The sequence below is a fragment of the Poecile atricapillus genome, chromosome 6 (genome assembly GCF_030490865.1).
Source record: "Poecile atricapillus isolate bPoeAtr1 chromosome 6, bPoeAtr1.hap1, whole genome shotgun sequence".
Classification (NCBI taxonomy): domain Eukaryota; kingdom Metazoa; phylum Chordata; class Aves; order Passeriformes; family Paridae; genus Poecile; species Poecile atricapillus.
Genome location: NC_081254.1, coordinates 30,764,117 through 30,789,697, shown reverse-complemented (window position 1 = coordinate 30,789,697; position 25,581 = coordinate 30,764,117). Strand labels below are relative to the sequence as shown.

General features: G+C 39.6%; 1 protein-coding gene across 3 annotated transcripts in view; it reads right to left on the bottom strand.

Annotated features, from left to right (window-relative positions):
• The window catches only part of FHIP2A (FHF complex subunit HOOK interacting protein 2A), a 34,131-nt gene extending 8,772 nt beyond the window's left edge, over positions 1 to 25,359 (bottom strand). The window contains exons 1-14 of one of the 3 annotated variants that reach the window (XM_058841800.1): positions 25,112 to 25,359; positions 17,166 to 17,244; positions 15,094 to 15,263; positions 12,841 to 12,945; positions 12,359 to 12,481; positions 9,823 to 9,861; positions 7,764 to 8,057; positions 6,720 to 6,916; positions 5,420 to 5,534; positions 5,238 to 5,314; positions 4,942 to 5,134; positions 3,560 to 3,729; positions 2,582 to 2,725; positions 786 to 876 (exon numbers count right to left, since the gene is read on the bottom strand). In XM_058841800.1, the coding sequence (XP_058697783.1) occupies positions 786 to 876; positions 2,582 to 2,725; positions 3,560 to 3,729; positions 4,942 to 5,134; positions 5,238 to 5,314; positions 5,420 to 5,534; positions 6,720 to 6,916; positions 7,764 to 8,057; positions 9,823 to 9,861; positions 12,359 to 12,481; positions 12,841 to 12,945; positions 15,094 to 15,263; positions 17,166 to 17,244; positions 25,112 to 25,156 (1,842 nt within the window). In that variant the 5' untranslated portion in view covers positions 25,157 to 25,359. The other 2 variants (XM_058841802.1, XM_058841801.1) reach the window with 2 other exon arrangements.
• Positions 25,360 to 25,581: the final 222 nt, after the last annotated feature.

Genomic DNA, 25,581 nt, shown 5'->3' with positions numbered 1-25,581 from the left:
TCAACCTTTGTTTCCTTATTCTCTATTTTCTATTCCCCTTCTTTTTAAGGAGAGACTACAGATGAAGCACTATAAATACAGAAATCCAAACTTCCCATCTTTAGCAGCTGATAACGTAATTCCAAGGTTATGGAATTTTTGAATTGCATACTAAATATAGCTCTCAGTTACTCTGTTTCTTTGCATAAATTTTTCTATTCGAGAAGATTCACAGGATTTCAATAAGAATGCTGCAAGCAAACAGTGACTGTCCTCTTACTAAGGAAACTTTATGTTTGTAAAAGCAAAACCTGCATTTATTTCTAAAGAGTAAATCATAAATCTTTCCCTGCCTACCCAACCTCCCAACTTCAAACCTGAATGCCTTAGGCTGTGCATTCCCTGTGATGAGCCTTTATTTGCAAAGTCCCAGATTGCATAACTCCTATGCAGCATTTTAATTTCTCTTTAGTTCTTTCATACAGCTTGGCAGTCAATTCTCCAAGAGAATGCAGATAAATGCAGAAGCAAATTAAGAATCTATCTGTGGTTCAGGTTTTCTCTCATTGTATTTGTTATATGAATATTAATGCATTTGATGTCATCCATTATTCCCACTAGTGCAATACAAGGTGAATTCATCATCGAAAGATCTCTAAAGGTAAGTTTTCATTAAAAATGAAAATTGAATTTTCCCATCTTCCATTACCAAAAGATGCATTTAATAGGACTATTTACAGAACCATTTGTATATTCTCACCAGCATTTCAAATTCTCAAGGACTAAGGAAGAGTTCACTGACTTACTTGTCTGTGGGCATCTCTGAGGTAAGTATCATAACCTGTACCCTCCACATGGTATGATGACTTTGCTTCATCAGGTACAAGACAAAGAAAACTGAAGAGAAAAAAAAAGTACATTGATGACTATATTCCACAGAGCAGCAGATCAATACTTTCTCATCATCTGTACCAGTGTACACACAGCGCTGAACTGTCTGGCCAATTAATCCACAGACTCTACCATAACTTTATGTGAAGAACAGAGAATACAAAATCTGTTTAAGCCTATCTATTCCAAATATTGTTTGTAATAATGAGGTACATACTTGAGAACTTTCGTATCTGGCACTAGAGGTAAAGTCATCAGTGGAAGCATTTTCTGAGAATCAGCAGACAGAATGGAGATTAAATAGGTCAAGTATTCGCTAAGGGTCAGACTCCACCTTACTAGAGCTAAAACAAAATATACTTGGGAATAAATGAGCCAAAAGAGAAGAAGAATTATACTTAAAATTCTTAACCTACTTCATAGGTAGCTTTATTTACCAGCTTGCTGTGGCAAAAAAAAAAAGAAAATCTAAGACACACAGGAGTATTTGCATATAAATGCCCCTGTTACAACCGTAATTGCCTTTGCCAGGTGTGTAGTCAAATACTCTGTCCTTATTACTTCACTGATACCTGACCTAAACTGCATAAGAAAATTCTGAATAATCTTAGTAACTTTAAAGTAACAAATTAAACCCATTAAAATTTCTGGACAGCAGAATAAAACCCAGTCTTTGGATCCTGATTCCAAATTTCAGCCTTCACCATACCCCAAGAACTGCTGGACACTCCTGCAGAATTTATATGCAGAAATATGTACTAGCTGACTTTTCATGTGGAGTTCATCTTATCTCAAAAAGTACAAATTTGCAGAACACTGCAAATCACGAAACATTTCTATTCCCTGATGGAGGCTACATGAGGTAAATTTAGGAGAGTGTTCTTTGTGTCTTTGCTCCAAACCATGACCACCATAAACTATAAATAGCAATACTGGGGGAAAGAGGGCAAGAAGTGATGATGTCACTCTGTTCTGGCTGTCCCTGGGCTGATTGCTTCCTTTGGCTAACACCTTTGATTATTTCTGGCCAGGCAGATAGGTCACCAATGACACACCAACGCTGCTTTGCTACCAAGTACTGACAGAGCAAACAGCCCTCGTCCTAATATTAGTTCCTAAGAGAATTACCATCACTAAGTTGCTTAGAGCAGAGCTTGTCCGCTTTGTGATATCCAATTTGCAGTGAGTCTAACAGGCACTGAGGTATGTCACAGGTGACACAAGTGCTCCTGACTTTCAGGGAACAGAAGGTTATCTCTAGCAATTATTATGGCAATTATCTCCTTTTATGTGTGTGTTTTAAGAAACTTTGAAGCTCTAAGTAAGTTTGAGGGGTTTTTTTCCCCTGAAAGGTTTATGGCAAGACTCCCCAGACTTGTCCAGAAAGGTCAAGTCCTACAGCAGCATTTTAAGTACAGCAAATATTTCTGCAAAAAACAACTTTTATAATTAACAAGGCTTTCATCGTGAATTCCGAGTTTTCAACCATTAGCTGTGAAGTTCTTCTATTTTTCTCATTTATGTTGAATTCATACAAGCTCTAATCTTTCAGAAGTAGCTTTCTGATAAAATACCACATAATTTCCTTCTGTGGAGTCATTTTCCCATCTGGCACAGAATAACATCCATTACAGAGTACACATTTAATTTGCACAGTGTGTGCAGACACCCACACATTCAGACATTTCCTCAAGTCTTTGTTTCAACTCACCTATTTACAATTTTATGAACTTCAGTCTTCCCATCATTTTTTGGATGTTCTGGACTGACAGGTGGAGAAGCACTGAGCCACTCCTGAGCTGACAGCGTGTTATCTGGAGACAGATCAGTAAATAATGGATCTTCCTCCAGATCTCTGTGAAATTACATTAGACAAAAACAATCATTCACAGAATGTTATGGAAGGCAGGAAAATCTCTGGGTCACAAGGCAGGCTGTTTTTCTTCTCTGAACATGGATGTTTTCCAGAACGTAACAATATCCACATTGTATTACCTAATTAATATACAGAAATACCAACCTTTGCAAATACCCAACAATCTGAACAACAGACCAGACATCTTTGACTTGTACAAAATTACTGCATCAAGTCACTTAAAATTTCTTAGCCACATTTTTCACATGAGAGACTTCTACTCCAGGACATATTTAAATTATTCTAGATGACTAAAATGGTTTGTGTGGCCAGGCCTTACCTCTCCTTTGCTAAAATATTGAGATACGAGTTACCTAGCATATATATTTTGTTTAGTGCCTCAATATTTTATTTATTTATTTTATGTTGTGCCTCAGAAATGTTCTTCCATAAAAACGACTAGGAACATAAATGTAAGCAAGACACTGAAGTTATTGATTGCAAGAATATTCTCACTGATTGCAGTAAAATATGCACAGATTTAAGCTTGGTAGATGCATAAATAAATTGAGACACAAAGACCTCTGAGTGTCTACTGTCCTGAAAAGAGGCTTGTGGTAATTTTAAATTTTCTGGTCCTATTCTAAGAGTTTCCATAAGTTGCTGATGTAGGAATTTCTGCATCACTTTATGGATATGGATTAATACATAGAGCACTCAAGTGCTCTCCAGGCTCACTTTTCTTTCAATTAGTGGAAAAAAAACCTTGTTTTGTTCTAAAAATAAAGATCCAAGTTACTTGTTGTGAAAACTTCTCATAGAAATGAAACTTACACTGCTCCAGCAATCTGTCCATTCTCTACCACATCTTTATCTTCTTGACAGGGAGGCTTGTATTCCATGTAGTTTCTTTCTTCCAAATTTCTCAAAACCAAATTATAAAGAATATGCTCATTGGGTTTTTGCAAAAGGTGTTCAAACATTCGTAAAGTCATTATGCTGATCTGCAACAGAAAGAGTTAAAACTCAATAAACTGATGCACTGCAGCTCTGTGCTTTTTGCCTTTTATCCACTTTGTCCAGCCTAGAATATTGCAATCACTTACAGACATTATGGAAGGAAACAAAAATCATAAGAAAAAATAGGAAATTATGATGCTACATATGGTATAAACACAGATGAAGAGTTCACATACACTTGAAAATCAAGATGGGAATGCATTTTTTGTTTTTCTGTTAAAAAACTGATTCTGAAATATGTCAAAATAACAATACAAAAAACCTATAGAGAACTCAAAATTTAACTTTCTGTTCTACAGTCAGATCCATGCTGGAGGATGGTTATCATTGTGCAAATGAGACCCACAACAGGACTTAAAGTTAACAATAAATACCCAGAATAAAAGAAAGTAATACTGAGATATTATGACTAGATCTATAGGCTAAGATTTTTACTTGGAGACATTATGCAGGCTTTTAAAGGAACACTGACTTTAAGCAATACAAAGATAATTTTTCAAGACTGCTTGAGAGTGCTTAGCTTTGCAAAGATAACTAATTTACAGAGATAATTCATTCTGACAGGGTGAGCAGGTAGGCATACTGAAAAAATGGATATGGGAAAGTAGGGATTTGTATTTCAGGCGAGGCTTTTTTTTTGAAGAAGAAGTAGAGGGCTGAGGTTGTTTCATGGAAAAAATGAATACAAGCAGCTTCTGAGGAGGGATTTTACTGAAGTAAATTATTTTGATGATGCTTACTGTATGTAAAGAGCTTAAAGTTATCACATCATCTTTTAATTGGCATTGCATATATTCTGCAACCACACCTAGTTTATATAAACCCCAAGTTTTTATCTGCATCTTATATGATAGTGAGATAGAATTGACACAACATGGAAAATAACAGTGACAAATTAAAATGCAATAACAAAAACTCAGTTCACTCTCTTACAGACGTGCAAGTCTAACTGGATATGCATAGTGGACACACAAATCTATCAAATCTTTAGCAAAAAATAAAAAAAAACATTCTAGGTGGAGAAAACAGCTTGACCTCATATTCTAAAGGGAATTTGTAGGGCTGGGAGCTAAAATTCTCTTTCTTGGCAAAAAACATTAATTAACACAAATATGAAAGTCCTCACAACAGCATCTTTACAGACTCTCCACTCCAGAACTGGCCAGCAGACATTCCTGTGTCACATCACCCCTCACCTCATCAGAAATGTGATCACAGTGCTCGATCAGCCTGTGTCGCAATGGATGCCTGTTGATGTCTGTCAGTGTTTCTGGCTCTCTGTGCTCTCCAAGTATAAAATACACCAGTTCCTGCAGCAGGACATCTGAAGTCACTTGACGAACAATGCGGTGCAATAGTGCAGTTGATGTGAGGATTCCAATCTCTGAACTGAATGAAACATTTTTATATCAGATGTGGAGTGGATTTCCGCCCCCCAAAAATCAGCTTGATTCAGATTCTGCTCTGCTGTGTCTTGCAGGATGCTACTCACGTTTGCATCAGCTGAGGTTCCATAACATCAATGAAGAATCGTTCCCGCACAGCTTTTGCCATAGCAACAGCAGTTGTCTGAAACAAAAGTACAAAATGGTGTGTCTCAGACTCAGAAACTAGGAAACAATTGCAACTACTTATTTTCTGAATATATTTGTACCATTTGAGCACATTTCAAACCTTTTGTGCTTCTTTGATGAGTTGATCACAGTAGTCAAACCAAGAAAGAAATGAAATCAATGCTCTTTTCCCTGGAAAAGCAGATGCATCTTCTTTGTGGCTATAGGAATCCAAGCTAGAGAACACAGAGAAAAAATATTTGTTTAGTCTACAAGTAATTGAAGAATCTTGGACTCCATTCTTATTGAACCTAACAGAATAATTAATGACCTATTTGTAATGAAGGGAACATTAAAAAAGCTTTTCTGCCTGTCTCTATGGATCTGGCAGTGCCATCACAACACATGTATTCAGTGCATGCTAAAGGGATATACAGAATGTACAGCACAGGAACTCTGGTTAAGTGCTTCTGGAGTCAGAAGGGAAAACTGATCACTAAGTCTGTTCTCCCAAGAAATACAGACCACAGAAAATGAATCAGTAACTCTTGTAGTCACAGAACCATAAAATGAAGGCAATTGTTCTTCTCTACTCTGTAAGCGACCTCAGGCAAAACCACACAGTGTATACCTGAACTAGACTGTATCTTTCAGAAAGAAACATCTATCTCAATTTAAGGGCTCTAAGGGATAACAAATACACCACTTTCTTTGGTAAAAAACTCCACTGTTTATTTATCCCACAATTTAAAGTTGTGGGTCTTCCCCTTCTAATTTTAAACTCCAGTCACTAGAAATTTTGCCAGGAATTTTGCAAACACCTACTTTTGTTTCAGTACCAATAGATCAGGGGCAATTAATAATAATGAAGGCAGAGTGGGGAAGAGAAACGTTTAAAGAATCTAAATTACAAGCAGTTAGGATAATAGGCATGTATCTTTTGCTTCATGCTGATGACTTATGTAACTCTTTCCTTCTTCTTTTTTGTTGCAAAAATTTTACAACAGCCTGTTAACAAATAGAGCCTTCTGCCCCTTGCAGCAGCTTGCAATGCCCACTGTGTACAGAGAGAAGTTTATGCTTCCTAAATCCTTGACATCTGCATGAGAATATAATCCATATCCACTGATTCTACAGTGACACCACTATAAATTGCTGATGTAATCCAGTGGAAAAACTTGCCCCCTGAGGAATCTCTGCCAGGGACTGGCAGGCAGACCTGGCCCCATGTCAGAAATCACAGGTACACTGGACACCCAAAGTGCACCACTGTGCTGCAATTCCATCTTAGCTCTGCCCTTGAGGTTTTAGCCTGTGGGGGAGGGGGGGAATATTTTATACACATTATCTGCCTATCAAATTAGTTTCAGGGAGGGCTGTAAAGTCACTTTGAGTATTAAATACAAAAATAAAATTCTTACCCCCAGTTAATTGCCTCCACTGTTTCAATGTCTAAGGGATCCAGTGACTGAGGCAAGGCTTTGTAGAGGGTGGCCAGCCTGTCTGTCAACAATTCACATAAACAAGTGCTTTGAGTCAGGCACTTGGCAGCTGCTGGTTCTGGCAAACTCACCAAAAGCATGAGACCTTCACAGGCCTTCACTGCTATCCGGCCGTCCTGGCAGAAGGGCATGGAAGAATTAATCAGAGGGAGAATGAAGGTCACTGGAAATCAAGAAGCAAACACCTCCCCAAAAAAAAAACCTCCCAATTCCCCCACAGTGACTGAATGCATTTATTTTTGTTGTCTTTTCAGTCATTAACTCTAGTGAATTTGTATGCTACCAAATAAAGAATCTCACCTGATTTTGTGTGAAATACAAGAATGCCTGCTGCAGCCTTCCAGCTGACAGAACTAGAGCTGCAGGTCAGCTTGAGACCAAGATACCAAATCCTGTAAACTCCTCAACTTAGCAATAATGAGATACAGTGGTAGACTTGCTGCAGCAATTACAGGCTTACTCAAACTTCTTCTAAAATTTCTTAAAGAATCTAAGTCTGAATTTGAGGATTGAGCAGGGTAAGACATACAGCAGGCTTTTTAAAAAGCAAACCCATTCCTAGAGATAGCTCAGTGCCATTACAAAGTGAGTGGGTTTGGTTAAGTCAGAACAATTGAAAGTAGTTTTAAAAACACTGCCTTGTGATATATTTAACCTTCTGATTATCCTGTGTAGCTTTTCTGTTAAACATAAACAAGTTTTGTAAAAAACCCACTTATATTACCATCAACAAGCTTAGTATTAATTTTCTAAAATAGTATTTTTACTTTAATCTGACTTTGCAAAGAAAACCACCAATTTAAAAAAGTGCCTGCAAAAACCCTCATTTCACCTTTTATAGCTAAAATACAGTGTGTTTATTCATTCCCTCTGCCCACTTCACACAGCATCTAACTATTCCACAGAGTGGAAAAAAAACCAAAAAACAAACAACAACAAAAAAAACCAACCAAACCAACTCACAGGACTTTTAGTGAGGTTTAGTAGAGAATTCACTAAATTATAGTCTTGACTTGGATAAGCAGTGGAGGACTCAGGTGGTGATGTGACATTGAGTTCATCCAGACTGAAAGAGAGCTCATCTGCCTGTTGTGGGAGCTCATCTTCCTTCTCCATGTGCTCGGCTCCGGCAGCAGCAGGCGCCTCCTCAGGCTGGCCAGGCTGCCCCGTGTCTGTTGTCACGGACTCTTGGTCTTTTATCATGTCTTCAGTGATTACACTTGCTGATCCTTGAAGAGCCATTGCTTTCAATTTACTCTGCAAAGCATTTTTTGGAATTACACAGCTGAAATTACTGTTCATCCTGAAGCAGTTTACTAAAAGCAATTTTTTTAACATCAACATTTGAAGTAGTCAAGGCTGGATACAGTAACCATGTAAAGCGTAAAGGGCTGTGGGAGCGTGGGTGTTTTATAAACCTAGGACACTTTTAAATCTGCTTAAATTTTTCTTAAGCCCTGTACATTTTGCTTCAAGGCTGAATATGCCATTTACAAAAGGATGGCACCTTTTTCTTTCACTACTGAAGGCACATATTCACTTGATTTGCCCACAATTTGATAGAGGTTTTAAATTTATTTTATGGGTGGCACCTTTAGAACTTAGCACATTATAAAACATTTCTTTCTGTGTCAAGGCCTCACATTTATCTAATGTCTGAAACACTATTTCCAGTTGGAATCACACAAGTAAAATAATTCTAAATTTATTGAGATTTTACCTTCAACAGGAAAGGGAAAGAAACATCTTTTCTGACAGCAGAGTACTCTCAAATTGTGTTTCTCAAGAAGAAAAAATTGAGTGGATTGAATGGATAGAAGATATTACAAGTTAGCATTGGGCACTGGATACTCTAAAAGGTCACAGAGAACCTTCTTGGAAGCTCCAAACCATCTCTGCTTTGCCTGTAAAAAGGCAACCCATCTGTCTTCCCATAAATCTGTCTCCAGCACATAAAAAGACATTTAAATTTGTGCTCTGAGATACCATGAAGAAACTCACAGAAAGGCAAGAATTCAGTGTTCTTCTGGCGTAAGCGCAGGTGAAGAATACTTTATTGGAATCATAAATCAGAATGCAGCACAAGACATTTCTTTCAAGTGAGAACTGTACTGAGATTATAAATCCAAACGGTTCCCTACTCTATGCTAACACCAAAATTATTACAAATATATCTCAAGCATTAATAATTTAAAAGACTAACCATTTGGGGTTAATGGATTTTAGTTCAGACAAACCAGCAGGGACTGAGTACATGACAGTCAGGCAGAAAACTGGAGAGCTGCTGTGAACATTTGCTCGAGTGCTGTGCATTCATTGTGGGGAATTTGCACTGGGCATTGTGATGCACTCACAGAACCAATTTCCTGGAGAAGCAAACCAGTGGTAAAAGCAGCAGACTGCATGCTATAAAATAAGGATGCTCTTTGAATGCAGTAGAAAAATTACTGCTTCAATACAGTTTTGGTTTTTTTGACAGTGTGAAAAGCGCAAGGCTGGCAAAGCAACAAAAAGGCGTCTGTCTGAACCAAGTTTGTCTATCACCAGAGCTTCTGCAGTCCTTCAGTATCGTCCCATCCTCTTCATCAATACACAGAAATATCTGAATCACAACAGTGAACCTTGCACATAAAGGTTGGAACAACATCTCAGTCCTGGACTTTGTACTGTTGCTAGCACACTCAAGCCGCAGGCAGGGTTTTTAAAGGGAAAAGATTTTTTTTTTTCCAAAAACTGGGCATTATTCTGTAAAGTACTTATTCTATCTTATAGTGGCTTATTACTTCATGTCTCAATTCTTCTGCCATTTGAAAGGCCATTGTTTATTTAGTCAAGGCAGTGATGAGAGAACTAACATATATAAATGTATGAATGCCCCTTGAAATGTGTCCATAGCTCATTACTCTTACATTGGCAGGTGACACAAAGCAGTTTGTACATTGAACAACACAAAGGCAGAACTTTTGTGTGTATTGAAGCTTCCTATTGTTTAATCATGCAATTCTGCAGCTCAGCTGCTCACCTGCCTCCTGCAAAGGTGCAAAACAGGATCCTGAATGACCTAATAGAAAAGGTTACATAAAACACACATTCAATGCTTTCTAAACAACGTACTCGTGAATTCAGAATTAACAAAGAGCAGATAATATAAACACACTTTTGTATTTTTGTGATCAGTAAACATCGGTTTTAAAATCTGTGGTGAATGATGCCATGTCTAAATTCTGATAGATTTAAAAAGAGTTCTACGAAAACATCAAGTGATATCACAGCTGATAGAAATCTCTACTTAATCTGTGGTGAGAAATAAAAAAGGTGCTAATTCATAGTACTGAAAGTAGAAGTGAATAGTGAAACTATTGTTCATTTTATAAAATGAAGATACAACTATTTAGCTACTATATTAGAACATTTTCAAGGTCTCAGGAGGAGAAGTTGAAGCACAGAGAGTTAAGTGTCCCTTTGCCAGAAAATCAGTTGCAAGGAGTATCTCACCTAAAATGGGATGAGATGCAATGAAGCAACTTGACCATAAAATATAACCGAGGCAGAGCTGACAAATAAACATTACAGTGCGTATTTTTTTCTTTCTGCACAAGAACTAGGAAAACTCAGTTAAAATATAAAGGAATACATTAAAGCCAAAATAAAATTAGTATAGGGATCCTAAAGTTTTAATAAAGTAGAATGAAATTCTTCCAGTTCTTATTTCCACAACAGACATAACTTGCCCAAGCAATACAGTTACGCCATGTAGACTTATTGATTAAATCTTATAAGTTAAAGATTTCACCTATATTGATTAACCAATATAATAAAATATAATTATATATAAAAATAATTAAATAAAATTTAAAATACAAACCAGCATTCTATCAACAAACTATTTGATATGTAATTATACAAAGGAAGTGAGTTTGTAGACACTCCGTTTTTTATGTTCAAAAAATCCTGTATAAACCAACTGGAAACAGTCAAAGAAGGAAGCAAAACTAACATACAAACAGTCTCTGGAGAGATCCATCTGCACTTCACCTTCTAAGTGTTGGAGACTGGAGATAGAAATGCCACACAGAATTCTGTAAATTTACCCTTTCATGCATTTGAAAGTGATCAAGTCACAACAGCACCTCTAAGAGGCCAAATGTGAACAACCAGAATATCCTATTCTAATGAAGCACAATTCTGCACCCCACAGAACTGATCTGGAAAAAAACATCACAAGTCATGAAGACAAATGCTTTAGACTACAACACCTAGAATAATCTGTGAAGTAACAGGAGCTACAAGAAATATTTGCCAGCTTGCCTGAACTCCACAGACAGCATTTTGTGAAACTAGAGACCCCTCTGAAATTTGGAATAATCTGTTTCTTCATGTCTGTTTTTTAATATTGGAATCTTAAAATGCTATTTTGGGGAAGAACACTAATAAAAGTAGGACAAAACACTTGTGGTTCTTATGACTAGGGTTCTCAGGTTTGATTGCAAGGGCACTATTTAAGAGGCTTAGACCATACAACTTACACAAATAAAACTAAAAGTAATCCTGGTTTAGAATTCTACCATATCTTGCATGTAATATATGCAGCAATTTGCTTCTGAGTGCTTCTAATGTTTAAACATTAACTTTTCAATCCTTATACAATTTCTGCTGCTTGTATAACTACACTGGATACAATGGCAATCAGGATAATACTTAATTAAGATAAAAATAAACTCAAGATGGATTCTTACTACTAACATACAAATGATAATCATATACTTAATGGAAAATAACATCTTTTTGAAGTTTAGCAGCCTCTTCTGTCAGAGATCTTGTTTGTGGAAAGCTTGTAAAATAGTCCTGAAGGAATATTTTTCAGGAAAGTATCACGTATTTAATAGAGACTGTGTCACCATAGGAAACAGCAAAGTGGGAGCAAAAGGCATTTCTAAATGGACTTTTATAAACCAAATTTTTTATGCTCCTTCTAAATAGGAACTGAAAGTCAGTCCAGAAACTGTTTATCCTCCCACTCTGATTTCATAACGCCACATGTTAAAGGAGGCAGTACTGATACTTACAGGCTGTCTTAGAAGATGGTGCTGTATTGTAGACTGTGAGCTGGCACTGCAGCTCAAACATATGTGCCACTACCAAATAAGAGCCCAATCCTGCAGAACACTCAGCAGCTTGCAAGGTTTCAGTGCCCCCTGCAATCTGTCCCTTGGTCTTTGTTGGGATGACAAAAACAACACAAGAAGGCCAAGGTCTCCTTCACACAGTGTTCTACGCTGCAATTCATATCCCTACTCTAAAGGCACTTTCATTGCCAAAGAAAAGGACCATGGGCAGGTGTATTTGTAAACCATGAATTAAATTCTTGTGAAAATCAGATGTATAAAGTCTCTGGGAGAAAAAAAATTCCGAACAAGATTTCTGATATCACAGGATAAAAAATAACAGATTGAATGTACACTAAGCTATGAAGCACAATGTGACAGCACCACTTCTCCACTAGATTTTGCATATGACACAATAAATACACCTGTAAAATTCTGAATTGATTTACTCACCTCAAGGAAGAAGTTGACCAGGTACGGATCCTGTTTCAGCTTTGCACATACTATACACAGAAACTGAATTTCTTCATTTTCTGTTGGTGTTGCCAGAACCTCACCACACAGCCTGATTAACTTCTGTCACATAAAGAAAATTAAGACAGAAAGTTATTGCTTTTTCTAGGAAAAATAGACTGAATTATTTTTCTATATATACACTACAGTTATGTATGAGTATTGACTGGAACACTTGCTCTGGATTTCGACATCTATGAACAAGTTTTCTTTATGACCTGCATTGCAGTGGCAGTCCAAGGTGCTAAACATCAGCACATTAAAAAAAACCCTGATATGGTACCCAAGCAATTTCCTTAATTCATCTGACAATGGAAGAATTAAAGAAATAATTCTTTATTAAGATTATTAAAGAAATAAAGACAGCAGGATAAAAGAAACTTGTTATGCAAAAATATAGTTTACTAAAATCTGAACAGTACCTGCACTGGCCTATGCACATTTATGTGGGGAAGAAGAGGTTGCCGTATTCTGCCAAGAAGTTTTGTATAAAAAGCCAGAACTTGCTGTTTCATTCCTGGGGGACACTGAAAAAACCAGATGAACAACAACAAAAATACAATAAACGTGGTGAAAAATACAGATGTAAATTTTTCACTCAGAATGGCTAATTAAACAGCAGTAATTTAACCAAAAGTACCTTTTACAAAGTCATCATCTGTTAACGTATTACTTTTATCAATATTAACAGAGATCAATAACAAATATTGCATCTCATTACTGTTTTCTCTTTCAAATTATTCATACTTTCATTTAATTGCTCTAGGGCAAACTTCTACCAATCTTTCCAGAAAATATTCTGTATCATTACAGTGATAAGGGGAAATTAACTTGGAATTAATTTGCTACGGGTCAGATGTCTTTTAAGGTACTGTGCCACAAAATCCAGCAGTTCAGTGAGTTAGTACATACAAATACAGAATGACAAACTATAAAATTCTTAATACCTACAGAAGGTTTATTAAAGTCATGAGCAATTAACCTTAGGCAGCTAAAGCGCACAGATGGTCTAGGACAAGAGAAAGCTGTTGCTTTCCCTGAGCAGAATATAAATCACAAATATCTGTGGAGCATGCAGACCCTTGTTCTACTGTCCCTAATGCACTGCACCACATGAAAGGACTTTCCTATCTCCAGGAGATCTGATGGCTTGTGGGCCTTTATGTGTCTTTGTTTCTAGATAAATTTCCCCAAACTAATGTGTTCTACCATGTTAACAAATGCTGTTAATTTTAACTCACATGATTTCCCTCATCTGTTTCACTGCAAGTTTGAATGCAGCTGAGGTGACAACAGTCTAACCTGGCTCTCCTTTCTAAGTAATTATCTCTAGATTTTTAATCCCTAATCATTGCTGAGTTGTCAAGCAATCCTTTGATTGAACAGAATGGCAAGACGTGTACCATCAGGGTATATCCACAGTAATGTAGTAAGTCTAACTGACTGCTGTGAAAGGGAAGGATTCATTTTGCACCAGATCTTTGCAACATCTTGCAAGCACTGAACTGTGTGTTTACTTCAGATGTATCAACTCACAAGTGGCAAAGTGTAAAGACAAGCTGTACAAGAATTGCCTGTACAGACATATTTGTATGAGTACAGAATGACTTCTTTCAACTCTTAGAAACACACTACTAATTACCCACTTCACATATGTCACCATTTCATCTTGGTTTCTTGACAACATTTAGAGATTACTGAACAAGCTTTATTTCTGAGCAAGTATCTTTAATACAGCAGTGTTGCTGTTTTTAAGCCCAACTGGAGCAGGTATTTCAGCCTGACTGTCGGACAGCTGGTACAGTAACAGGTATTGCAGATCTCTGGCTCTTCCAGAGCAAGGAAGGTCTCAGGCTCAGCCAGCCACTGTCCTGTGCTTCCCATTTATGTAAAACTGATTAAAAATTCATGACAATGTGTAAAAGACTGGCTGAGAAGGAAACCCTGGAGAGCACCATTTATCCTTGGAAAAGGATAAACCATACCTCCCTAACTGCATCTGCACTGTGATACAAAACATTCTACCACAAGGGCTGCCAAGCAAATTCACCCCATGATCCCCCCAACCCCACACATTTTAGCTCACAAGTCTGCCAAGAAAGACAGCAACAAGGATGGACCAAAACCATGAAGGTAAATTCCTGTGTGCCACAAAGCAGACATGGAGAACCAGACAATGTTGCCGAAGTATAAAACCTGTCTGGGGATCAACCCAAATTAATGCTTTGTGCTATCAAAATCTTTCTGAGTAATAGCTCAACACACTCAGAAAAGTTAATCAAAAATTTGTATTTAACACATTTGTATTTGTATCTCACCCAAGAATCCCCCAACATTTAACGGAGGACAGAGAGGGATAATACTGTCTTGTAGTAGCCAGAAAAACTCTAGACTGAAGAAAAATGTTTCTCCAGCTTCTAGTTGCACTGTCAGCATAGTGGTGAGTCTCAGGATTCTGTCTCAGACAGCACCTCAGGGCTGTCTCCCTGCTCACACCTGTAAAAGGCTGTTATTTGTAATATGCTGGTAATATACATTGGTATATTTGTAATATAATCAAGCAGCTCTTAGTTAGAGTTCAGTGTCCCACACTACCACCTACTGTAGAACTTCAGTCTCTATCACAACTAGGAGCTCACACAAGAGATAATTCTGTTCTGCTGAGAGATACATACATCAGCTTTTCCTAGTGTGTAGAGGGTCTCCAAAATCTTGTGATGTAGCAAATATTCCATACATGGTCCTGTTTCGCCTGATTCCCTCTCATTTTCTTCTTGAACTAGAATATCCAACATCTGTTCCAGGTGAGAGGGAATGTTGGTATCAGTCACAGGAGCCTTGTCATCTAAATAAAAGAAATAGGCAATTAAGAATGATTTAAAAATTGCCCTCATATTTAAGTTCAGCTCCAATTTTAAAACTTGACATGAACATGACATCCACTTAAAGAACTATATATAATGCAAGTTTTTAACATGTCTTACAGAAAACTTTCAGAACTATATCTGAACATGTACACTGGAATGTGCATTGGGCAGATATCTGACCTTGCAATGGGGAAAAGATGAAGTGCCAAAATTCAAAACATGCATTAATAACACAGTCAAAAAAGGAAAATTTCTACTGCCAGACAGCAAGCCAAGGGAGGGAAAGGTACAACTCTCAATCTTCTGTTTAGTATGCACTAGGTCATGATAATTTCCTCTTTGACCCTTCATACAGTATTCTTGAATCTGTGAATGGCCTCTAACACCAGCCTAATTTGCAGCTGATCAGTTCCCTTATAAACTAGACTACTAAATAAATGGCTTTTCTTTGGTAACAACAACAAAAAAATTAAACTCTATGCTGTTTATTCTCCAAAAGTCTTTACATTTCTCTTTTGTACTTTCTGCATTGAAATAGAAGTCAGTCAAACTTTATGAAGGAAAGGGTAAGATGTTGATTTTATTATATTAAAGTAATGAAACTGCTGTGGATTTATGCCACTGGCAGTAGGAGCTGGCATTCACATAGTGTAGACCGTATCCACACATGAAGATTTTCCTCTTTATTTTTTTTCAGCTGAATTTTACTTGAACAACTATTCTAGGGAAATGGTTACTACTGTTTATGCAATGATCTAAAAATAACCTGTCACTTGCATGCAACTGGCAACAAGATCACAAGGGAAACTGCCATGTCAGAGTGATTTTGGTCACTGCCACAACCTCCAGTTAGCCTGGAGTGTTTTGCTTGAATTTTCTACATGTAATTCTGCTCATACTGCAGAGGACAGAAATATATCCACCATGTGGAAACTTGTTTTTCAAAAGATTTCTGAAACTCTGCAAGAGAGGTCAGCTTTTATTCTGCATCACGTCACTGCAGGTGTCAGTTTTCCCTGCCACCCTGTCATTTCCACCTTTGGAAACATCACATAGTGTTCCAAAAGATGGGTATTTGGAACCAAGGGTCACGTTGCAGTTTTATGAGTAAATATTGACATAAACAAGATCATCAGACACAAAAACAGATTCAGCAGCTCTTGCAGTAGACGGTCAGAACTAATATGCTAGAGGAAAGCATGGCAACATTCTCTTTTAAAACATAATTGTTTCATAACTAGGTCCAAAATTAAAAATTTATGTGCTGCATAATTGTTAAAAAAAACCCCAAAAAACAGAGAAGAGTTTAAAACAAAGCAACTACAGACATATTTTATCGTAATATCCATTTTTAAGAAGAGCAGTTTAGCATCTAAGTAAGGTTTAACAAAACTTGTTGTCTATGCTATCAAAGTACTTTACACTGAGACAAGATACTAAAGCAAAAATAACTAATACTGAGCACATGGAATCCATCTGTGTCTGGTAAAATCTATGACCACAAAATTACTTTTGTTAAAATCTTGCAAAGAAAAAGAAAATCCCCAATGCAAAGCGATAAAAATGTTAACAGCAGGACTGCATTTCTGCAGCTGTCTGTTTAGATTAAACAGAGTATGTGAAGGCAGAAACTGGGTCAGATGTAAAAAGATGCAGTTCTCTACATGGTACTCAGGAAACAAGACTTCAACCATTTTTCATACCTACTTTTACAGGTGGAAGTACATGATATTTTTAATTATCAGTTATTATTGTTGGTACTTTGATTAAAGACATGACTCATTTTAGCATTTCTTAATTTTTACTTTTTAAAAACACTGAAATAGTGAATTCTAGTTTCCACAATAAAAAGACAAACACAGAGTGCTTTCCTCTTTTACCTGAGGTCTCTATGTAGTAATGGGTGATTGCTTTCCAGTGGTAAACAAAATCTTCTTGTAATGGAAGGGAAGGTGCAAGCTATGGGAAAAAAAACACAACAAACAAAAACCAGTTAGAATTGGAACGAACATACTTGCTCAGAGACTAAACTCAATTTTATCTTATACTTGGAAGTAAAGTGCTGCAGATAGTGCTACAATTGTTACTCTCTGCCCTTTTACCTTTAACAAGGACTACATTCATTATTCATGGCTGAGCCCCATGCCACACTGCTTGCCTTGTAAACATCAGTAATAATCTCTGTGATGTCTCTATCACCAGACAATCTATTTCAAGCAACAAAAGCAATTGCTCCTACAGCAAAGCAACACTGGAAATGTATGTTTGTATTGTTTAGACCAGTTTTATCCTGTTGGAAAAAATAATGTTCTTTTACATCTGCTCTTGATGCCTTCTCTTCTGTACGCTCTGTTCTTTCTGTCTGCTCCCTTAAAAATACCAATTAGTTGTTTTATCCAGTTTTTGCCATGCCTTTTTTCTTGTTACCCATAACTTCTTTTAAAAGATCTTTGTTCAGTTTTTAGGTTGGGTTTGTTTGTTTTTTCTTTTTTGCACATTTTTTGTTTGCTTTTTTTAGGCCCATACCCAGAGTTTGGCAAGTTGTTTTGGGTTTTTTTTAGACAAACATGTTTCTTATTTCATTTCTGCAAGAAAAGGAAGCTTCTTTCCTGGAGGAGTTTGGGATGACTGGCTGGGTGTGAGCAGCATCCAGGAATAATGCTGTGCAAGAAGGAAATGCAGCCCCCCACAAAGTCATCATCAGCACTGCTCCTTCCCCACAGCCACAGGTGGCCTATGGCCTATTACACCACAGGCAGCCTGTGAAAAAAGGACCACAATCATTTCACCACTCCGCTCTCCAAAGTGAGGACTGAGACAAGCACTGAATTTGTGTCCATGAATGTTTTGAGCTGGTAAAATCAGGAATGCTATAGGGAAAACTTCAACAATTCAATAGGTCATAGGAGGATCTGTTGTTACTGAGGCCTAATCCTACTTGCTTGAGGGTTGGGGTTTTTTTTGACCATCAAGTCCTCAAGTCATTCTTTCACAGACCATCCTGAAATAGGGGATTATCACTTGACAGGATGGCAGCAATGACCCCTGTGGGCAAACAGAAAGAATCCTAAGTATAAACTGCTGTGTCTGTTTCGGAAGAGTAAGGAGTTGAACCATCCTGACAGGGTATGGAGTCCAGTCCCTCACAGAAACTGAGAAGTTGGAAGGAGCCTCTGGAGATCATCCAATTCAGCCCCACTGCTACAGCACAGTCACCTAGAGTTGGCTGCTCAGGAGCATGTCCAGATGGCTTTTGAATATGTCAAAGGATGGAGACTCCACAGCCTCTCCAGGAACCTGTGCCAGGGGTCAGTTAACTTCACAGAGAAAGGTTAACTGAAGAAAGTTTTCTCCCCAGGAGCTACAGATGCCACATTTGAGACTAATAACTCTGAACTCCTCTAGTGTCTCCCCATAGGGTCTAAAATATACTGTGCTATGTCTCAGTTCTTGGGCACACAAAGGCTCAGGGGAACAGGGCTAATATATATGTACTAACAGTCTAGCACAGTATAGGCTCATATGGTCTTTACTGGGTGGTATTGATTTCTTTGAAAAAGCCCTGGATGTTTTCCACATGAGTCTTTTCTTTGCCTTGAATTTAATGACACTTAAATTTATCTTGGTAAAGTTGTAAAGCCCAGTATATGACAAGCATTCCATGCCAATATAAGTGCAACGCTAATTGTTAACAGCCCTTTGCACACAGGACTTTGAAATGCAAGACTCTGGAAAAGTAGTGGTGCTTGGCAACTATCTCTGCCTCCATCCCGGGTGGAAATGTGCCCTTGGAAATAAATGGCAACCAGGAAATCAAACTGACAGCGCTTATCCTCTCCCTGACAGGTTGTGCACTCACTGAGCCTTCCACAGCTGGGCACTCAGAGCAGCACATTCAGAGTATCTGAACACACCACACTGCACAAAACCAGTTTATTTTACTGTGACATTTACTAGGTTATTGAAATTCAGAAGAATAAACAAACAAACTGAAGACTGAGCATATGATATCGTGTATTGTGCTCTGTATGTCACACTAGCTGCACTAGATGTGTATTTCAAGCAATGTAATGATCATTTCTGTAAAAAAAAGCTGTATCAAAGCCTCAACGCCAGCTGATGAATAACCCAGAGACAACTTTTGAGGAATATAGGCCTCTCAGACCACTCTATTTCCAAAGTAACACATGATAGATAACATTAAAGATTTATCCTTGGCTGATGTGATTTTCCTCTCCACTTCTTCTCGTCTCATCTGCCTCAAGATGAATTTAGTGCCTCTGAGCAGTGCCAGGAAAAGGATTTCACTTCTGAGCGCCGTCAATAATTTATCCACCATGGGAGAGAACTGTGGATATAGACATTCTCCCTCCCAACAAATGCCTCTAGGGACTCTTCTCAGAGGTGAAAAAATAATTCAGGGACAGTTCCTGCCCTTTCAAATTAAAATGCCAAATGATTTCAGTCTTCTCTGATCAGGACAGCAAGCCAGACACAGCAAACAGAGATAACATTAGCATGTGTGTGCACCTGGGCAGTGCAGCCTATTGGGAACACACCATCAGCACTGCCACCAACTGGATATGTAAGCCCAGCAAGATCATTTTGAGTTAAGTGTTTGCTGATCAAAAAACCCAACAAAAACCCATAAGCAAACAAACAAAACAAAATAAAGAAAAAAACAAAACCACCAAGCAACCCTCTGAATATAGTTATTCAGACACGAAATCCAGGTCAAGACCAAGATACCAAGCTTATATGTATACAAAGCCAAGCATTGGAAAGCATGAGGAAACTCTAACACTTGGCTGACATGCTTTAACCCTACCAGGACAGGTAGTACTAGTATGAAGTTATAGTTTCTATTTTAGGATGAATTATTAGCTATCAGCTGAGATGGAATACATGTTACAGCTGCCAGCCTGAATAACTACTCTATTGTGTAAGTACTCATACTTGTATGGAGATTCTGAAGCAAACCAGAATTCCTTGTGAAGGCCATTAATTCCTGCTACTTGTCTAATTTGAAGGAGTTACCTTAGAAAAGCAGTTATTTCTCACCATTACATCAGCTGGTTAGGGCATGGTGCTAATAACACCAAGGTTGTGGGTTTGATCTCTGTATGTGCCATTCATTTAAGAACTGGACTTGCGGGTCCCTTCCAACACAGAATATTCTGTGACTCTGTAATTAATCCTGATGTAATTAAATATTTTCTTAGTGATTCTTATTCTCAAAGTGAAGTTCTCCTCCTCCAGGGAAACCCCCCCCCATGATCTTCAAGCCTACAGTGTAGGTGTTGGTGCATGAATTAGATAAAGCTCACTGAACACCACTGAGCTGCAGCCCATTGGAGCAGCCATTGATTAGCAAGATCTTCCATCTGGTGCCCAGCTCCAGCAGTTGGGCTTCCTGGGAGTGAGCTGAACTTAACACATGCTGCCTCATCCTTCTGGTGACAACATGTAACAAAAAATCAAAGCCCACTCCTTTCACGAAGAGTGCTGTTCTCAGGAGAGTGACAGATCTTTGACCAGAACTACAGTCTGCTCACGACAAAACCTGTCCAAAATATAATTCCATGTCATTTGTCAAAGCATATAGAATTCATGTTTAGGCAGAAAAAAAAACCCATAAAGAGCAAAGAAACTTACGTATATGCAGTATTTAAAAGCAATTCTTCTGTGCATGTAAAAATCTTTGTCATATTTTTCATGTATGTTTTTCAGAAGTGCAATACTAGAAGTTTCAATACTAGAAAGGATGGAAACATTAGAATTTGGTGATATGTCTCAATATCTTTAAGGCAAATTCACAAAGGAAATAGAACACCCTATAAAAAAAAATAACAGGTACTGTCTGGTCAGATACCAGAGCAAAAAAAAAGAGAGAAGAAACTGGGTCACAGAGAAAGGAAGGGGAACTACATGCACACTGCCCTGACTAACACAGTCACTTGATGCTTTCCTTCAGTCTTTACTACAGTACCAGTGTGAATGGTCTCAGAGAAAATGTGAAGCAGGATTAACACTTGAAGGTTTACTTGATCCTCAGTTGATGAATGCAGAGTTTACAATGGCCACTGCTCTCACCTATAAAATTAAGACTGAACATGCTTGCAAGTCATGCATTAAATTCTGTCATCTAATTTGTTAATACCAACATTAAAACCATGAGTAATGTAACGTCATTACATCAAATAAAGTGGGTTTAAGAGGAATAAATTCTGTTCTAATCGGTTGGAACACTGCCTTTACCTAGTGACTTGGTTTCTTTCAAAGCTGAGTTTTGCTTCAAAATACAAACAGAAGCTACTTGAAAGTACAGTAATATACCAGTGTCAGAGATATAGTGGAGTAACAGGCTCGTAGAGAGAGGAGTCTCAAGAATGTGCAGCAGGCACCATAATCTTCATTCATTCAATTGTGTGGTACAAATATTCCTGTTTGACAGAAAACTGCGAAATTCAAACCAACCAAAATTATATTTTTCCTGCAAGGTACACAGCTAAAAAAACATCCCTTTGAACAGACTATTAAGGTGAAACATCCAAAAGTACAAATCAAACACAAAGTAAGTCCTTTGAACACTGAATGGCCACTTCAGATAAGCTATTTTGTCTAGGTTTGTCTAGGGAAATGTAAGTGAAAAGCACAAGAAAAGAGAAAAATAAGTCTAACTTGCTGCTTTGTTACTGTACACTACATTTTGTTGTTGCTGACAATGTAGTGCTCATGGATAACCCTTCGGGATGAAAGTGTATCAGAAATGCATAGCAAAGAGAAAGCATCTTGAGGACAAGCCATATATAACTGTCACAGATTTAATAACATGAACCCCATGAAGCAACAGCATTTCTATTCTGCCGTAACAGAACAAAGACAGCAGTCCTATCCACCATTCTCACTACACATCCAACTCAATTTAAGGATGCCCTATTGGCAGGGTAACACAGTGGTGCTTGCTCATCTGGATGTTGCAGAAAAATCCAAAAAGCAAAAAGTATCTAAAATATTGGCAGGATTGACATAAGAGGTTGCAAAAAACTAGAATTCAACGGTAATGAAAATAAGGAATATGGTTTCAAACACTTGGGCAGTTCAGTCAGAAAAGACTGAAAGTTTTGGGTTATTCAAGCAGAATCACAGGATCATAGACAGGTTTGGTTGGAAGGGACCTTAAAAGACCACCTGGTTCCAACCCCACTGCCATGGCCAGGACATTTCCTATGAGGCCATGTTGTTTTAAGCCACATCCAGGCTAGTCCTGACCACCACCACAACCCCTCTGGGAAAAACCCTTGGTTAGAAAAAAAACGGAGTAAAAAGCAACTGATCCCTTACGTTTGCCTCAAGCACAGTCCTGTCAAGGGCAGCCAGTTCAAGAGTGATACACAGAACAAGTAAAAGGCAAATACTGCCATGTCTATCAGACTGTCAACCTTTGGAACTCCTCGTCAGAGTTCAGAGGGATGGCATATTGAGGGAAAGATAACAACCATTATCTAACAGCATAGGAACCCTTACTGTTTAAATGCATCTCTCTAAAGTCTGCAGGCCTGTGGGCCCTGAGGCAGGGCAGGAGCATTATATAAGTGATGTGCAGGAGAAAAGACAGGGCAGAAGGGCCACCCAAACCATTCTGATTTAAGGAAGTCCCACCCGTGGCTCTTCAAGTGTATTTAAGTGTCCAGCTCAGCTGAAAACTGTACAGTTGCAATTCTACCAACTCTGAGGTAGGCACCCAAAACTTTTGAGAACTGATACCTTAATTACTAGTTCTATTGCTGATATTCAGGGGTAAGAATCTGATTGAGGCTGCCCACATTATACTTGCTCCCCAGCAAAAACAGCAAGCAAAAGTCATGTTCCAGATCCCTTGGTTCTGAAAACAGCAGGCAGCATCAAAGTGGACTGAGCTAATATTTAGTATTTATAAGAGTTTTCTTTTCCCCACACAAAGCTAAGCAGACCACATCTTTTTACTACAGGGAGAATGAAACTATTTGGGTGCCACGTACAGCACCAAACTGGTTAAAAATCTGTATTTCTCAATTCCATCTTAGCGGATCAAACTTATAAAGTATGAAACATTCTTAGGATCTTCCTGCTTTTGCAATTCCATGTTTCATTCCTAGTATGTGGCTCTTGGTATCTGTCACAATCCTGTAAATGCAACAGTGCAGTATTTATCAGGAGATCCAACAGGGTGGTGGTAGCAGGATGAGGCAATTCTAAAAGGGACACCAGAGATGAGCAAGGACAAACAGCATGGTGCTGGACAGCACTCACTTGCAAAATTATGGCATCAATATGTCTCTGTATTTTTGTTTGGGTTTATTTTATCAAAAAAGAGTGTCTAGTCTCTGCTATCTCTACTTTACTCATGTTCCATTCAGCTAATTTGTTTTTCCTGTTTTTTTACTGCATCTCAAATAAATACACTTATTTTTGTAGATATTTTTGTACACATCAAAAATGTAAACACTCTCCTAACAGTAACTTCTATTAGACTTCTCAAATTGGTAGGCCTCCTGCATCTCTCAGTCATCCACTCTTATTTCTGTTATTCAAAATGTGGTACAGCTCACCACAACAAACTTTCTTTAGTCAGGCAGGCACTAATTTCTGTTTCCTCTCCAATGAAAGCACTGTCTATTAAAGGCATTCACATGTGGTCAGAATGTTTTCAAATAGAACATTTCATCATTATTTAAAACATTTCATTCCAAATGCCACTACACCATTAAAAAAGCAAACTAGGAGCCTGCAATTAATGAATACATGCTTAACTTAAACTGGAATACTCCTGCAGAACTACAGGCTCATATAAAGACAGGTATATGCTGAAGTGCAGCACTGAAGCATACATTAATGCACAAAGGCTGCCCCTCAGATGAGGCAGGATTTGGCATGCAGGCTCTTATTGCAATCATTTGTATTTGGCCTGCAAGCTCTTTTTTCAAGCATTTGAACATTTATTCTTCAACACTTTCCACCTTCAATATTTCAATGCCAATTTTTACCACCTCTTCACAGTCAAGTCTCCTGGATGTGCTGGCTTAGTGGGAGAGGCGCTGAAAAGCAGGGAATTACTACCAAGACCCCGCCTCACTGAAAAGCCAAAAATAAATGGTGTGGCCAGGCAGTGGCGAGCGCGGCCTGCAGCAATGGCAGCTCCGAACAGGCCCCGCTTCCTCTGCCCAGCACAACTGCGCGAGTCCCGGCCAGGGAACCTCGCTGCACACACAGCCCCGCGTCCCCCGGCCAACCTGACCCCCACACGACCACAAAATAAACCAGGCATGGAAAGCGTCGCTTTGAAACTGACAACATCCTGCAGAAGCACCGGTGACGGCGACTATTGTCTGGTGCTCACAACGAGATGGAAATCCTGGGGAGTTTCCGATTCCTCTCCTTTATTGTTTGTCTCGCTGAAACAGCCGGGCAACGGCCGGGTGAGGGCCGGGCCAGGGCTGCCCTCAGGCCCGGCAGTGCCCGGCGGTGACAGCCGGAGGCTGTGCTGGGGCCGCCCGGGCAGCAGTCGCTCCCTCCTCCCCCGGTACCCCCGGCTCTCCAGGGCCTCGCTGGGGCGATTCGTTCCCTTCCGTGCTCCCTCCGGGGCCCGTCCGGGCAGCTCGGCCTCCGCCTCCCCCGCCCGCGGCAGGGCCAAGCCGGGAGCGGATGCGCGCCCTGCGGGGCCCCGCCGGCAGCAGCGCCGGGGGGCAGCGGGGAAGGGGCACCGGGCCCGGTCCGAGCCCCCGCCCCGCGCTAGGCCCGGATCGCATCCCCGGCGCGGCGTGGCCGGGCCCGCCGGCGGCCTTACCGCCTCCACGGCGTGCTGCAGGATGGAGGTGAACTTGGAGAACATCCTGTCCCGCGACTGCAGCAGCCGCTGCCGGGAGGACCTCGAGAGCTCCTCGATCCGCCGCCGCCGCCGCTCCAGGGTGAGGGCTGCATGCGGGGGCCTGGCCGCGGGGATCGGGCGGGCGGGCGCCGGCGCTGCCTCTCGCTCCCCGGCGGACACCGTGGCACTGACACCGCCGGCTGCGCGGTGCCTGCCGAGGCCCCGGGTATCCTGCAGGGGCCGCCACCCCCCGCACGCCGCTCGGCCCGGCTCGGCCCGCCCCGCTCCGCTCCGCCCGGCCCGGCAGCGCCGCGTTCCCGCCCGGCTGGGCCGCTTGTGCCGGCCCCGGGGTGCGGGCGGGGCGGGAAGCGGGTCGTGCGCGACACAGTCGGGCTGCGAGCGGGCACTGCTCCGCCTCGAGCCAGCCCCCGCTTCTGCGGGCAGCTCCC